At 44.6% G+C, this 16,909-nt stretch overlaps 1 protein-coding gene across 2 annotated transcripts in view; it reads left to right on the top strand.

Annotated features, from left to right (window-relative positions):
• stxbp1a (syntaxin binding protein 1a) overlaps positions 1-16,251 on the top strand; it is a 43,148-nt gene extending 26,897 nt beyond the window's left edge. The window contains exons 7-20 of one of the 2 annotated variants that reach the window (XM_036968282.1): positions 482-630; positions 876-960; positions 1,305-1,435; positions 2,092-2,199; positions 2,388-2,451; positions 2,564-2,629; positions 2,709-2,789; positions 4,828-4,966; positions 5,738-5,847; positions 6,567-6,668; positions 6,802-6,887; positions 7,754-7,908; positions 13,162-13,323; positions 16,058-16,251. In XM_036968282.1, coding sequence (XP_036824177.1) covers positions 482-630; positions 876-960; positions 1,305-1,435; positions 2,092-2,199; positions 2,388-2,451; positions 2,564-2,629; positions 2,709-2,789; positions 4,828-4,966; positions 5,738-5,847; positions 6,567-6,668; positions 6,802-6,887; positions 7,754-7,908; positions 13,162-13,274 — 1,389 coding nt within the window. In that variant the 3' untranslated portion in view covers positions 13,275-13,323; positions 16,058-16,251. The remainder of the gene's footprint in view (positions 1-481; positions 631-875; positions 961-1,304; positions 1,436-2,091; positions 2,200-2,387; positions 2,452-2,563; positions 2,630-2,708; positions 2,790-4,827; positions 4,967-5,737; positions 5,848-6,566; positions 6,669-6,801; positions 6,888-7,753; positions 7,909-13,161; positions 13,324-16,057) is intronic. The other variant, XM_036968283.1, reaches the window with a different exon arrangement.
• The last annotated feature ends 658 nt before the right edge of the window (positions 16,252-16,909 follow it).

Below are 16,909 nucleotides of genomic sequence, written 5' to 3'. Positions count from 1 at the left end.
TACAGGAAGGAAAGGCCACGTCATTGTCCCATCATACACACATACAGGAAGGAAAGGCCACGGTCATATCAAAATAATGAACCAAATATAGCTGTAATGTTATGCTAACATATTTGTTATGTATGCTGTACGATTACATTTTAACATTTTAGTAGACACTCTTATACAGAGCGACTTACAGTACATTTTCGTTCTGGTCCCCTGTGGGAATCGAACCCACAACCCTGGCATTGCAAACGTCATGCACGACCAACTGAGCCACAAGGGTATGACGTACAGTTAAAGTATTACCGAACATATATACTGTGGGATCTCTCTCATAAAACTGGGTCCTCTCAAGGTTTCTTCCTGCTGTGTAGGGGGGATTTGATTTGCCGCTGTTAGCTCTGCTTACAAATAACATTTGATTGATGAAATGTGTGTGTGTGTGTGTGTGTGTGTGTGTGTGTGTGTGTGTGTGTGTGTGTGTGTGTGTGTGCAGGTATACTCTCTGGACAACCCGGATGCCTTCCAAAGTTTCTACAGCCCCCATAAGACCCAGCTGAAGAACCCAGTGATGGAGAGGCTGGCAGACCAGCTTGCCACCCTGTGTGCCACCCTGAAGGAGTACCCTGCTGTCAGATACCGAGGGTGAGACACAGGGGGCGCATCTCAGACAATGGGGACATTAGGAAAAGCAATATTACTGTGTCCCAAATGGCAGCCTATTCCCTATGTAAGAACTACTGGGAACGGGTCAGAAGTAGTATTAGGTTACCATTTGGGAGGCAACCTCTCATTGACAGGGGGTCAGGGCTAATATGTTCAGTGAATGGGATAGAAACATATTGTTAAATTCCATCCACTCTTTCTCTCTCTCGCTCTCTCTCGCTCAGGGAGTACAAAGACAATGCCACCCTGGCCCAGCTGTTGCAGGACAAACTGGACGCCTACAAGGCAGATGACCCCACCATGGGGGAGGTGAGGGAGGGATGGAACAAGGGAAGGATGAGGGAGCGAGTGTTTATTAGATTAGAGGTAGAAGGAAATGTTTTAGCAGTGAACATATGAGAACATAGAAGATATGAACCTGACATGTACTGTTACCGTGTGCTACTTTAATAAACAACCAGCAAGCTACAAAAGATCCCACCTCACTGTAGCACTTTGCAATTGGCTTTCAATGGAAGGGTGTTATAAATTAAATGTATTATTATTTATATTACTGTATACATATTTGATGTAGGAGCTACATATTTGATGTAGGAGTAAATCTGCACCTCTCTCCTCTACCCCTCTATCTCTCCATCCTTCTCTCTCTGCAGGGTCCCGATAAGGCTCGTTCTCAGCTGATCATCCTGGACAGGGCTTTTGACCCCGTCTCCCCCGTACTGCATGAGCTCACCTTCCAGGCCATGGGCTACGACCTGCTGCCCATTGAAAACGACGTCTACAGGTACGTCTGGGTGTGTGTGTGTGTGCGCGCGTGTGCGTGTGCGTGTGTGTGTGTGTGTGCGTGCGTGAGTGTGAGTGTATGTGCGTGTTCGCCTATGTGTATGTGTGTCTCGGCATTCACATCCCTCCCTTCAGCAGTCTCCAAGGAAAGAGACAGCAGCTAGCTAGGCCTCAGCCTAAGGTGTAGGTGTAACTACTGTAAATAGAAGAAAATAATCAGTTCATGGAGGGCAGCTGTAGCGCCCACAGAATCTTTCACTACAAGGTAATCATCTGTGGTGTTTTAGATCGCTAGAGACTTCGATACCTTTCCCACACACACTTACATTCAGGGCTCAGGCGTCTGTGCCAGGTTCGAAGAATGGCTTTGCAATTTAGCCTAGATTTTGTTTGGTCTTGTGTTGAAATACTTGGCTGTGAGTTTCTATATAGTGTAGTGTAGAAAAGTAACACAATGTTGTTGCTGGCTGCTGATGTTGATTACAGTAAATATATGAGTGCTTTTGCCTGTGTGGACCCAATTTATCTTTGCCTCTCCCCCTGTCTCCATCTAGCTTCCTGTCTCCGTCTAGCTTCCTGTCTCTGTCTATCTACCTGGCTAATTATTTCCCCCTGTCTATCTGTCTGACTGTCCATTCATGTGTCTGTCTGTATCAGATATGATTCCCCTGGGATGGGAGACACTTCTCAGAAGGAGGTCCTGCTGCACGAGGACGATGACCTGTGGGTGGGGCTCAGACACAAACATATCGCTGAGGTGTCCACGTAAGTCACACACCCGTTCCTCTCTCTCTCTCTCTCTCTCTCGTCCTCTCTCTCGTCCTCTCTCTCGTCCTCTCTCTCGTCCATATCACTGCCACTGTTTGAAAAAAATAAAGCCATAACAAAGTCGAGCTCTCCTACCTACTAGTTCTCTTCTGCTATCTCTATCTATCTTCTCTAACTGCCATCAGGGAGGTGACACGCCAACTGAAGGACTTCTCTGCTAGCAAGAGGATGAACACTGCTGGAGAGAAGGTACGGAGCGAGGGATGCTTTCAGAAAGCCTCCCCGTCTGGTAATACTCTTTGTCGGTACGTTCCTACGGCTGAGAGGAGAGAGAACGTGACCGTGTTGTGTGTTCCAACAGACCACCATGAGGGACCTCTCTCAGATGCTGAAGAAGATGCCCCAGTACCAGAAGGAGCTGAGCAAGGTTAGTGTGTGTGTCTGTGTGTGTGTCTGAATGTGCACATGACGTGTGTGTACTGACCCTGTCTCACTGTGTGTCTCAGTACTCCACTCACCTGCAGCTGGCTGAGGACTGCATGAAGCACTACCAGGGCACAGTGGACAAGTTGTGTCGGGTGGAGCAGGTAAAGGACAGGAAGGGATGGAGGGGAGATGAGGGATGGAAGTGATGGCAGGGAAGAGGTGGGAGGGGATGGAGAGAGGAGGCATAGCAAGGGACAGAGAGGATGGGAGAAGAGGCTCATTCTAGGACACTATAGCCCAATGCGTCGCTGTTTGATAGATAGATTGGGGGTACGACCCTGCGATAGACTAGCGTCCTGTCCAAGGGATGTATTTGTACATCAAGCTGCCTCACGCTACAGAAACACACTATTGGGAATGGGAAAGGGGATATCTAGCCAGTTGCACAACTGAATGCATTCAATCGAAATTTGCCTTCCGCGTTTTTCCCAACCCGTCTACCATTCCGACTCCCAAACTTACTTACTTACTTGTACAGTATAGGGCACTACACTGCATTCTGAAAGTATTCAGACCCCTTTAATTTTTCAACATTTTTGTTACATTACTGCCGTCTTCTAAAATTGATTATAGTTTCCTCATTAATCTACACACAATACCCTATAATGAAGAAGCAAAAACAGGTTTTTAGACATTTTTGCTAATGTATTAAAAATAAGAAACTGAAATGCAAAAGTATTCAGACCCTTTACTCTGTACATTGTTGAAGCACCTTTGGCAGCGATTACAACCTTGAGTCTTCTTGGGCATGACGCTACAAGCTTGGCACCCCTGTATTTGGGGAGTTTCTCTCATTCTTCTCTGCAAATCCGCTCAAACTCTGTCAGGTTGGATGGGGAGCGTCGATACACAGCTATTTTCAGGTCTCTCCAGAGATGTTCGATCGGGTTCAAGTCCGGGCTCTGGCTGGGCCACTCAAGGATATTCAGAGACTTGTCCCAAAGCCACTACTGTGTTGTCTTGGCTGTGTGCTTAGGGTTGTTGTCCTGTTGGAAGGTGAACCTTCACCCCAGTCTGAGGTCCTGAGCGCTCTGGAGCAGGTTTTCATCAAGGATCTCTCTGTACATTGCTCCATTCATCTTTCCCTCGATCCTGACTAGTCTTCCAATTCCTGCAGCTGAAAAACATCCTCACAGCATGATGCTGCCACCACCATGCTTCACCGTAGGGATGGTGCCAGGTTTCCTCCAGACGTGATGCTTGGCATTCAGGCCAAAGAGTTCAATCTTGGTTTTATCAGACCAGAGAATCTTGTTTCTCATGGTCGGAGAGTCTTTAGGTGCCTCTTGGCAAACTCCAAGTGGGCTGTCTTGTGCCTTTTACTGAGGAGTGGCTTCCGTCTGGCCACTCTACCATAAAGGCCTGATTGGTGGAGTGCTGCAGAGATGGTTTTCCTTCTGGAAGGTTCTCCCATCTCCACAGAGAAACTCTGGAGCTCTGTCAGAGTGACCATCGGGTTCTTGGTCATCTTCCTGACCAAGGCCCTTCTCCCCTAATTGCTCAGTTTGGCCAGGCAGCCAGCTCTAGGAAGAGACTTGGTGGTTCCAATCTTCTTCCATTTAAGAATGATGGGGGAGACTTTTCTTGGGGACCTTCAATGCTGCAGACATTTTTTGAGACCCTTCCCCAGATCTGTGCCTCGACACAATACTGTCTCGGAGCTCTACGGACAATTCCTTTGACCTCATGGCCTGGTTTTTTCTCTTTCATGCACTGTCAACTGTGGGACCTTATATAGACAGGTGTGTGCCTTTCCAAATCATGTCCAATCAATCGAATTTACCTCAGGTGGACTCCAATCAAGTTGTAGAAACATCTCAAAGGTGATCAATGGAAACAGGATGCAGCTGAGCTCAATTTTGAGTCTCATAGAAAAAGGTCTGAATACTTATGTAAATAAGGTATTTCCGTTTTTATTTGTAATGTCTAAACGAAAAATGTCTAAACCTGTTTTCTTTGTCATTATGGGGTATTGTGTGTAGATTGATGAGGAAAAAATGTAACATTTTAGAATAAGGCTGTAACGTAACAAAATGTGGAAAAGGTCAAGGGGTCTGAGTACTTTCTGAATGCACTGTATATAAGGAATGGGTTGCTATTTGGTATGTATCTCTAATCTCCGGTCTGTGTGGCATGTAGGACTTGGCCATGGGTACAGACGCTGAAGGGGAGAAGATCAAGGACCCCATGAGGGCCATCGTGCCCATCCTGCTGGACGCCAACGTTACAACCCACGACAAGATCCGCATCATCCTCCTCTACATCTTCCTCAAGAATGGTGAAACTGAAAGATGCTCAACTTTTAACCCTAACATTTACCCTAACCCTAGCTTCATATCCACATCCCAGTTCAACCCAAACCTAAACCACAACCTTAATCCTAATGCTAGCTTCATGTCCACATCCCAATTCATTCCTAACCTAAACCACAACCTTAATCCTAATGCTAGCTTCATATCCACATCCCAGTTCAACCCTAACCTAAACCACAACCTTAATCCTAATGCTAGCTTCATATCCACATCCCAGTTTAACCCTAACCTAAACCACAACCTTAATCCTAATGCTAGCTTCATATCCACATCCCAGTTTAACCCTAACCTAAACCACAACCTTAATCCTAATGCTAGCTTCATATCCACATCCCAATTCAACCCTAACCTCAACCACAACCCTAACGCTAGCTTCATGTACCCATCCTGCCTCAACCATAACTAACCCTGGCTTCATAACCACATCTTGGTTCAACCCTAACCCTAGCCTCAAACACAAACCTAACTCTAAGAGCTGATCTAGGATAAGTTTTTCCTGTTTATTTCTAAATACTATTTTTTTCCCTATTTACATATTGCAAGCTGTGCAAAATGGAAGTAGTTGCGTAGCAATATGCAAATGTATGCAGAGACACAATTTGTAACTCATCCAACTACGCAGTATCACCATTTTGTGTAGCTAATTGCTTTCTTGCATTGTGCAAGTACGTAGTGTATAAATTAGTCTTAAAGTTAACCTATAAGAGCTTAACAACCTGTGGTGTGCTGTTGGGTAGGCATCACAGAGGAGAACCTGAACAAGCTCATCCAGCATGCCCAGATCCCTCCCGAGGACAGTGAGATCATCACCAACATGGCCCACCTGGGTGTGCCCATCATCACAGACGTGAGTCAGCACTCCTACTTCCTGTTGTTGGCCACTTCGTGTCTGGCCAGCCTCCTCTTCTGTCCCTCCTGCAGCTGCAGTCAAGGACACAGATGCACCGCCACCTTTTCAACACCTGTTACAAACTCTTTTTTTCTCCTTCATGCCCATACTCTCTCTCTCTCTCTCTCTCTCGCACTCTGTCACCAGCTCTCCTGCCCATTTTCTCTCTCTCTCTCTCTCTCTCGCTCTGTCACCAGCTCTCCTGCCCATTTTCTCTCTCTCTCACTCTCTCTCTTGCTCTGTCACCAGCTCTCCTGCCCTCTCTCTCTCTCTCTCTCTCTCTCTCTCTCTCTCTCTCTCTCTCTCTCTCTAGCTCTCCTGCCCATTTTCTCTCTCTCTCTCTCTCGCGCTCTGTCACCAGCTCTCCTGCCCATTTTCTCTCTCTCTCTCTCTCTCGCGCTCTGTCACCAGCTCTCCTGCCCATTTTCTCTCTCTCTCTCTCTCTCTCTCTCTCTCTCTCTCTCCCGTGCTCTGTCACCAGCTCTCCTGCCCATTTTTTCTTTCTTTCTTTCTTTCTTTCTTTCTCGCTCTCTCTCTGTCCCTCGTTGTCTTCTACACTCCTACCATATTATTCTTTTCATATGGGTCTCAATTAAACACTTCAATCAGACTGATATTTGCAGTAATTTAACTCTCCCCCTTTGTTATTTTTCACCCCATGTTTCTCCTCCCTCTAGTCCACCCTCCGCAGGGGGAAGAAGCTGGACAGGAAGGAACGTGTGAGTGAGCAGACCTATCAGCTGTCACGCTGGACACCACTGGTCAAGGACATCATGGAGGTCAGTTACTGGACATACACATAGTCTCTGTGTGTGTGTGTGTGTGTGTTTCAGGCCATCCCAGTTGTCTTTACTGTGTACTATATTTGCTGACCATGCTCTTGTTCTACCTTTCTCCTTGTCATCCCTGCAGGATGTGATTGAAGATAAGCTGGACACCAAGCACTACCCTTACATATCTACCCGCTCCTCTGCCTCCTTCAGCAGCACTGCAGTCAGGTACACACACACACACACACACACACACACACACACACACACACACAGATGAATGCATTGCAGTGTAGTAGCGCTACTGAGATGACAAAGAAAGGAGTGTCATAGATTAATAGTTATTTCGGCTCTGAGGGAGATGGGAGATGAATACTCTGATTGGCTGCAAAAGAGTGAAGGGCGGAACTAAGCAGTGACGAACAGGAGAAAAGACAGCCAGAGGGCTGTATATTCAGTCAAACATACAGTACTGCAACAGAGGGCTCTGGTCAAAAGTAGTGGACAATATAGGGAATAGGGTGCTTTGGGACAAAGCCAACCCATCTAACCCTCATACTACTACCACAGTGGTAGGTGTGTGTGCACTGGGGAATGATGAAAGAGTGCTGACACATTGACCCCTGCATATCCCTCCCCCCACTAGACCTTCATTGTGTGTGTATTGATTTGACATGGGATCTGTGCTGCTGAGAATGGGAGCCACTTCCACCACCAACCACCATTCATTCCCCAGCCCCAATGTTATTGACTCATTGGGAAATAAGCACATTTCACTAGACGCCTTGCACAGCCATGATGCAGCCAAACACACATTCACACACACTGGTCGCATTCCAGACCGACTACATTGTAGACATCACATTGGTCAGCCCATGGTTGCATGCCACATCATTAACTGCGCAGTGGGGCATCAGATTGCTGTATCATATGATGTGGTTTGCTGATATGTTACATAGCTAGTTGTCTCCACATGGAGAAAGATCCTTTCTCTCTGCCCATTCCTCTGCCCAGTACAGCAGTGGTGAAATAGTGAAGAAGAGTAACACTGTGATATGCCACCCTTTTTGATTGTGCTTCTCCCTCCCTGACAGTGCCCGTTATGGCCAATGGCACAAGAACAAGACCCCAGGCGAGTACCGCACCGGGCCGCGCGTCATGGTCTTCATCATCGGAGGCGCGTCCTTCAGCGAGATGCGCTCTGCCTACGAGGTCACGCAGGCCAACGGGAAGTGGGAGGCCATCATTGGTGAGTCTGACCCCGGGGGGCGCCACTGAGCGCAGGCCGACGGGGTAGGGAGAGACTCCCCCATAGGGAGTGTGACAGAAGAGAAAATACACTTATATAGACTGATCTTACTGGTACATTAACACACTTGCCTTTAATTTATGCAAGAATGCAGACTCATTTCGAATGGACATATAACCCCTGCCTCTGGGCACTTGTAGGTCTGAACAGTCTGAATAGGTAATATGTCCACCATGCCCTCTGATTGGCTAGGTGGAATGGCTTATACCTACCCAGGGTCTACACAAAGTGCCTAGGGATGGGGGACTAGGAAGTAGATTGGGAAATGGGTGTACTTCTCTAACTGACTGACTCTCGTACACTGGCTAATTCTGTTATTGGTCTCCATTAAGGCTGTTGTGGTGACCGTATTACCGCCACACCGGCGGTCACAAGTCATGAAGGCAGTCAAATTCCACGTGATCGTTTAGTCACGGTAATTAAGCTTCTCCAAGCTCTGATGCTGCTGCTGGTCATTAGTAGCCTACCAAACGTACTAACTACCTGGTACTCAGCACTTTATTGTCCCTCTAATCACTCTGGTATCAATGCAAATGTAATCGAAAAAGAGGAGGATACCATCAGCTTTCTATAGGTTAGGCCTACTATATTTATTTCTCCACTTTCCTAATGTTAAGCACATTGCTTATATTTACAACAGGAGTATAGCCTGCCTGGCTGGCATGAAAATGAACCAAGGGAAAAGTGTCCTCCATTTGATATTTAAGTGCATACATGACATGTATTTTTTCCCGCTGCCCCTGTTTCGATACATATTTCACACATATACAAAATAATAAAGACAAGATTAAATCCAGAATAGTCTGATGGGTGACAATATTACCCTATCACTTGTGAATGATATATTATCACTTGTCAATGATGCCCAGCACTTTTTCAAATCATAGTCACACACCTCATGTAGCCTAGCCCATAGGCCTATATGTTTTGATAAGGTTTGTATTACAAATAAAGTGGCCAAATAACTTCTTAAAATGAATCATTAATCCTCTTTACAAAGGGTGTAGAGCGTAACTGGCATACATAAGCAGCATGTGAGTTTCAAGATGGGGGAAGATCATTTTCACCATAAAACTGCACCTTTATAATAACATTTCATGCCTAATCACATTTGCGGGCACTTTTGATAATGGTGTTTTCCGTTAATGGAACATTTGCACTTTTAGCCTACTAATGTGCGCATTGCTGCGCTTATAATGTGAAGAAATAGACTAATAGTAAAAACATTTTTTTTTTTTATGCTAGTGGTTGTATTAATTTGGGATCTGTTGCATCCCACAACTGTCCCAGACTGTTTGGAATATGTATTTCTCGCACAGAATAGGTCAACTTTTGTACTATGGGGGATAGTAGATTGACATAGGCTAGTGCTTTTGTTGGCTGACGAAAATTAAATGTGGACAGTTCTTCCAATATCTTCAATATGCGCCTCGGAATTGGATAAGGACCCGCGCAATTGCATCCCGGATGTGTCTGTCTTCACTTGTAGCCTGTGAGAAAGACCCGATCACGTGATGAAGAGCCATGTGAGTGAGAGGTGATTCAGAGCGAGCAGCACTCAGGGAGAAGGGCACAACAGCCACTGGCCGCAAAAGGCATGGATTTTTCTAGGGGGCATTATGGCCACACAAAGGGGATGTCGCTGTAAAATTCTAGACATTATCAAGTGCTTGTCAAATTATGAATGAGAGACTGATGAAGTGTGTACAGCCTGCTCAAAAAATGAAGCAGAGCTCATGCCTTTCAAGTGACTTTTTTCAAATCGTCATTAGAGTCATATCATGCATCCTTACAATGTATTACACATGTAAACATATAGCCCAACGTTTGTAGAAGAACTAAAGTTACATGAATAACTGTAAATTAAGCATATGGATACCTATTTCTTTGTTAACCGCTCAACACAGAATAGCCGCATGTGTACACTCCCTGGAAATCGTTTGGAGAAAATATCCTTTCAATGTAATCCAGCTATGTTCAATTGTATTCTTCATACTATAAAATAATGCCACGGAATTCTAAGAAAAAAATTATCTGCTAAGTGAACTAGCATAGCCCACAGCCATATGGAATAGCCAGATCAGGACCTAACATAAGGACAACACGAGTATGATATTCTGTTCTTCTGAAATAAGCTACATTTTATTCATATCATTCTTCTTTAGACCTGTCTATAATAAATAATGGATTTATTGTGAAGGTGTAGGCTATATTACATGGCTTTATTAGACTTTTTAAAATGCAGATGTTCCAAAGGTCTGCATCAGTGGCTTGTAGGTTAGATGTGGAAGCCAGGAGATGCTAAATGTGTTTGTTAATTAACGGTCAATTAATTAATGGTCAAAACCGACAGTTATTTGCTTTGACAATCAACGGCTGATGAAATTTCGTGACCGCCACAGCCCTAGTCTCCATTCATTGTGGTCAGCAGGACACAAATGCCAACGTGTCTGCCATCATCAGTGCCAATGCAACTGTGTTCTGTTCCCACTATGTTGACCACAGGTGAATAAAGAAGGAGAGAATTCATCCAGATAATCTTGCTCTCATTTGAGCTCCGACTGCACTCGACCGTACTTCATTAAAACTCTGGCTTCATTAAAACTCAACAACATGTATGACCTTAATTAGCTTCCTTACTCCCATATACAGTGGCTTGTATTCACCCCCCACTGCATTTTCCCTATTTTATTGCCTTACAACCTGGAATTAAAAGATTTTGGGAGGGTTTGTATCATTTGATTTACACAACATGCCTATCACTTTGAAGATTACAAATATTTTTATTGTGAAACAAACATGAAATGAGACAAAAAAAGTTCAACTTGAGCGTGCATAACTATTCACACCCCCCCCCCCCCCCCCCCCTCTCTATAAGCTTGGCACATCTAGCCACTGGGATTTTTGCCCATTCTTCAAGGCAAAACTTCTCCAGTTCCTTCAAGTTGGATGGGTTCCACTGGTGTACAGCAATCTTTAAGTCATATGTTACGAATCCCTTTGGCCCGACAGTCTAGGGGGGATGGTAACGAGACCCGTAACATAACTCGGGGGGGGGGGGGGGGGACTGTCTGGTTACCCCCTTTTCCCACCATCAAACAAACACCCAAAAACAATACTCACAGGTGGGGACAAAGTGACATGTATCCTAAACCACACAAGAGCTCTACAAACATATGGCATTTACAGAGATATTGCTCCAGAGAAAACAACTGACAGGGTTTTTAAACCAAGGGAAAGGAACTGTGATTGGGTAGGAGAAAAGGAGCAGGTGTCTTCTGATTAGCGACTGATTGGGGAATGATGATTGCCACCTGTTAGTAGGGGAAATGGAGAGAAAATAAATACACACAGGATACACACAGAATACTTGTATCCGTAACATCATACCACAGATTCTCAATTGGATTGAGATCTGGGCTTTGACTAGGCCAATCCAAGATATTTAAATGTTTCCCCTTAAACCACGTGAGTGTTAATTTAGCAGTATGCTTAGGGTCATTGTCCTGTTCGAAGGTGAACCTCCGTCCCAGTCTCAAATCTCTGGAAGACTGAAACAGGTTTCCCTCAAGAGTTTCCCTGTATTTAGTGCCATCCATCATTCCTTCAATTCTGACCAGTTTCCCAGTCCCTGCCGATGGAAAAACATCCCCACAACATGATGCTGCCACCACCATGCTTCACTGTGGGGATGGTATTCTCGGGGTGATGAGCGTTGTTGGATTTGTGTCAGACATAGCGATTTCCTTGATGGCCAAAAAGCTACATTTTAGTCTCATCTGACCAGAGTACTATCTTCGATATGTTTGGGGAGTCTCCCACATGCCTTTTGGTGAACACCAAATGTGTTCTTATTTTTTTTAATCTTTCTGGCCACTCTTCTGTAATGCCCAGCTCTGTGGAGTATACAGCTTAAAGTGGTCCTATGGACAGATACTCCAATCTCCTCTGTGGAGCTTTGCAGCTCCTTCAGTGTTATCTTTGGTCTCTTTGTTGCCTCTCTGATTAATGCCCTCCTTGCCTGGTCCGTGAGTTTTGGTGGGCGGCTCTCTCTTGGCAGGTTTGTTGTGGTGCCATATTCTTTAAATTTTTTAATAACGGATTTAATGGTGCTCTGTGGTGTGTTCAAAGTTTCTGATATTTTTTTATAACCCAACCCTATTCTGTACTTCTGCACAACTTTGTCCCTGACCTGTTTGGAGAGCACCTTGGTCTTCATGGTGCCGCTTGCTTAGTGGTATTGCAGACTCTGGGGCATTTCAGAACAGGTGTATGTATATATACTGAGATCATGTGACAGATCATATGACACTTAGATTGCACACAGGTGGACTTTATTTAAGTAATTATGTGACTTCTGAAGGTAATTGGTTGCACCAGATCTTATTTAGGAGCTTCATAGCGAAGGGGGTGAATACATATGCACACACCACTTTACCACTTTTCTGAATTTTTTGATACAAGTTATTTCTTTCACTTCACCAATTTGGACTATTTTGTGTATACACATTACATGAAATCCAAATAAACATCCATTTAAATTACAGGTTGTAGTGTAACAAAATATCAAAAACGCCAAGGGGGATGAATACTTTCGCAAGGCACTGTACCCACACCACGAATCCCAGTCAGTAAAGATTCTTGAAGAGTAAGCTTATGTCATGACCCTAGTTTGCCTGTTGAGGCAATCAACACTCATTCTGTTAGTGCTAGACTTACTTAAGGGTCTAGCGACTTAGCTGGAGGAAAACGTTATGTTTCTGATGAACACTTCTCTAAGATACCCCCTGTGATATGTGTAAACCCCTTTTGGGTGATGTGTGTTCCCTGTTTATTGAATGTTGTCTCTCTGGTCAGCCAGTCCTTGTCATAAGGGAGTGTGTCTTCTCTGTTGTTTTTTGCTGTGCTATGCTTTTGGATTCAGTCTTGTTCTGTCTAAAACACTGTTGTCTTTCAATTGCAGCTGTGCCCTGTCTTTTTCTGTGCGTCTAGGTTTCGTGTCTGTGTGTTTGCGTGGGGGCGCGTGTGTGAGTATTCACAGTATGTGAGTATTCACAGTGTGTGAGTAGTGCAGTGGTGTGTTTAACCCCTTCTTGTCGAGATGGCAGAGAAAGTGGCAGAAAATAGAAAGTGGCATGGGGGGCGTGACATGTGATGAGAATTGAGCGTGAAGCGCCCTCTGTTCCTCCACAGGTTCCACCCACACCATCACCCCCATCAAATTCTTAACGGACCTGCAGCACCCTGACTTCCGAGAGTCCACTAGGGTGTCCTTTGAGGAGCCAGACGCAGGCTCAGACGAGTGAGACAGAAAGAGAGAGGGAGGGAGGGAGAGAGAAATCACACTCTGACAAAGTAAAGGCAGCCGCGCAAAGAAGCCCTTTCTGAACGCCAACAGCACAAGGGCTTTCTTTCCCTCCGTACTCCTCTTACTACATTCACTACTGCTTGAACTCCGCCCCACCCTCAGGGATGGCCGTCTGGCCCCTGGCTCACTGCATGGCCCAGTCACCTCAGGCTCCACCTCCTGCAGGCCATCACCCACAGCGTAAGACAGTGTGATTGGTGACCCCCACAGCCAATAGTGATTGGCCTTGTCATGCTGACAAATAGAATGGGCATGTGTTGCAGTATCTATCTGTTGGGCCTTCAGGATGTGAAGCCTATGTGGGCTGGCCATGATACAGGCGTCCTGATCCCATCCCTGCTGCCCTCCCCCTCCTCCACCCCCACATCATCTCAACTGGGTGGATTAAATCGCCCCTCAGACTGTTTCGTAACCTGCTTCCCAGAATTTATAATTTGTTGGCGCAGATTTAATCTACCCCCGAGAATCATCTTTATTCCTTTATTATTACTGTCTAATTATTTTTGTAAATAACACCTCCAAGACAATCACCTTGATTTAATGTTTTTTTTTCAGGATAGGTCCTTGAGTTGATGTTGGCTTTCAAGGAAGGATTGTCATTTTTTTTTGTAGATGTATTTTTTGCTCCCAATGTTTCAACTTCCTCCACCAACTCACGCTCTCTCGGTCCACCAGACATCACATGCATGCTTACATGGCCCAGGAGTCATCTGCAGAGAACACTAATGTTGGTCTCCACACCATTCGGTCAACGAATAAACTTCAGCTCCCTACTGCTATTTCTGCTCGCTCGGACACAGTGCTTCTCTGCAGACACTGACACTGGGAATGTAGCGATGTTCACTCGATATGCTTTAGCACCTAGAAAAGATGCGACACATCATAAAAAGCCTTCACGATTTCCCCCTCACTTTGTTCGCTATATAGCTCCATATTTTCCCTTTCGCGACACCATATGTGGCCTATACAGCATGGTCAACCAATAGTAGACCAATATGGGTTTTGGTACACAGAGACAGGATTCTAAAAGCACATAGTCTAGTTAAGGTATATTTTTCAAACACCAATATTAGCAATTACTGCATTTTGTCTAATTCCAAGTAAGGTGACGATATTCTGCACAATTTGTTAAATTGCCACCTAAGTGAGTTTCCCTGAACACAGCATTAAAGGGCATCCATCTCATTCTTGCTTATCTGCTAAAGCCATATCTTTTTCAAACAACTTTTGGTTTTGTGGTTTTGGTCATTTTTTTTCTAAGTATCAATCACCACGTGCAGTATGGAGGCTTTACCATATACTGCCGTATTCAACGCGTCCCGAACGAAATGTCCATTGTTAATTTACTCAGACTGTTTGTTTCTGTTATTTGGTGTTTGGATATAATCCTACCCATGTAGTGGGTGTTGGGGAGCAACGTGGCTCACTGTGTTTCTGGCCAGAGCCCTGCAAAGCTGTGTGTTTCAGACGCTGAGAGGCAGGAGAGAACCAGGCGCCAGTCCAAAGTTGATCTGTGACTAGTGCTCACCTACACCCCACTCCACCCTCCCATACACCCAAGATGCCTGCATCACCATGGTGACCCAACTTAAGATGGACTCGCCTCTTCCTCTCCTGTACCTATTGACGGTGGGATAAACCAGCCCTCCTGATTGGCTGTCGATATCACATCTAGAAAGGCCTAACTGGCAATGAGCAATCAGATTTACTGAGCTTTAAATGAATTGTACCTAGCACAGATAAACCTACGCGTCTACCTTGGTGAGCCAAAATGACAAACATTCAGCTTTGCTTCAGAAACAAACAGATGAAGAATAACAATAATACTAATCCAACTGCTTAGTAGGTGTGGGGAGTAAATCACAGCTTTGGTCCAGCGGTTCGCTTTATGAACCAAAGCCTTGGTTTGTCCAAGATGGAGGGTCAGCCATCAACACATTCAACGACTCGATGACAAACTATATGGAGAAAGGTTTGGTTTACTCCAATCCTATGCCTCCTGAGTTATACTGTGTCCAAAATGTGTCTTCAGCTATGAAAAAGTCAGCTCATTCATATTTTGGTGGTGCTGTTACGTTTAGCTTTTAATTTCACGTTTTTATTTACATGCATAGGCACAATTACTTCCCTGATGTCATCCAATCAGAGAATGGCTGGACAGAAATCTGCTGTTGTCTTTACCTGATTTTTCATATTGCTTTTAGACTGTTTGCATGCACTGCGATAAAAGCTTTTTAGATCACATGCACACACTTACACCTGATTTGCTGCTCCCTCCTATAGGTGTAGTCACAGGGTTCCTACCACCAGTGCTTTGCAGCTCACAGAAGCCAGCTCTGTGATGTCAGTACATCACTGTCCAATCACAAGCGATCCAATTGCATGTGACATACAATTTTGTGAATTGTTGGCAGGCACTAGATCACAAGTCACCAATCTTCTTTGATTTTTTAAAACGTGTGAATAGCCCACACATCGTATTATAACCAATAATGATAACCAATACATTCTTTAAATCCTGGCTATTAACTATGATTTCAAGTTTTTTGGTTGTACTTATGTTTATCTTATTTCCAACATTTTTTCCCCTCAAGAATACAGTGCTTTCATCGAAGCATTCATAGCCAAGAGCTGAAAACACATTTTACTAGCGAGCTAATGTTTGGGCAACTCTAATACCATGCTCTGTCTTTGTGTGTCCTCTGCTGCGTATCTGTCTAGGATCAACCCACGTCTTCACCCCCACCGCCCTCCTGGAACAGCTCAAGACCATGAACAAACCAGACGAGGAACCGGCAAGCTAAAATCGCCCAGCCCCATCCATCTCCTTCCAGTCTTCTCACCTTAACCTCCCCCCCAGTCACCTTCCCCAGATCCTACGTTCATTCTGTATGCATCTTGCTCGAGGAAAAAAAGATAACTACAAACAAAAACTATGACAGCGTTAATTAACAAAATACATATTTAAACAGATCTAAATCATGTTGCAAGTATTCTCATATTTTAAAATGGATGCAAATAACAGAAAGTATTTAAAAATAAATAAAAAAGAAGTTTAAATATCAACTAAGGCCATTTGAAACTGAAAGTACCAAATGTAATATTGTATGCTAGGAAACCTGCTAGAAAGTGTAAAAGGTAGAGGTTTTCTCTGTTTGTTCCCCTCAGTTTATCTTCTTGGTGTGATTTTTATTGGTAGTGGGTGGAGGAGGGATGCCTAGGAAAGTCAATGCAGTAAAATCACATCACTCAACATGCAACATAACTCATCCCTGTCCTATCAGGGGGGAGAATCCTAGCTGGTCGAGATGTTTGTATCAGTAGCATGCCTGAACATTGTCCGTACTGTTAATGCATATCCTTCAGTGTGGCAATACCGTAACCAAAAGCAACTCGAGAAATCATTCAATCACAGTTCTGTCTTGTGAGTAAGACAGTGACAAACAGCTAGACTGACCCTAGGTCTGAGGATAGAGAAAAACGGGACTCTGTAAATAGCTACAGAATGCTAGAAGCATCCCTCCTCCAGCCCTAAGACTGTATTTACTCACCACATCCTGTTCCTTTTTCTCC

The sequence above is a fragment of the Oncorhynchus mykiss genome, chromosome Y, assembly GCF_013265735.2.
Source record: "Oncorhynchus mykiss isolate Arlee chromosome Y, USDA_OmykA_1.1, whole genome shotgun sequence".
Classification (NCBI taxonomy): Eukaryota; Metazoa; Chordata; class Actinopteri; order Salmoniformes; family Salmonidae; genus Oncorhynchus; species Oncorhynchus mykiss.
This window is presented reverse-complemented; position numbering and strand designations above follow the sequence as displayed.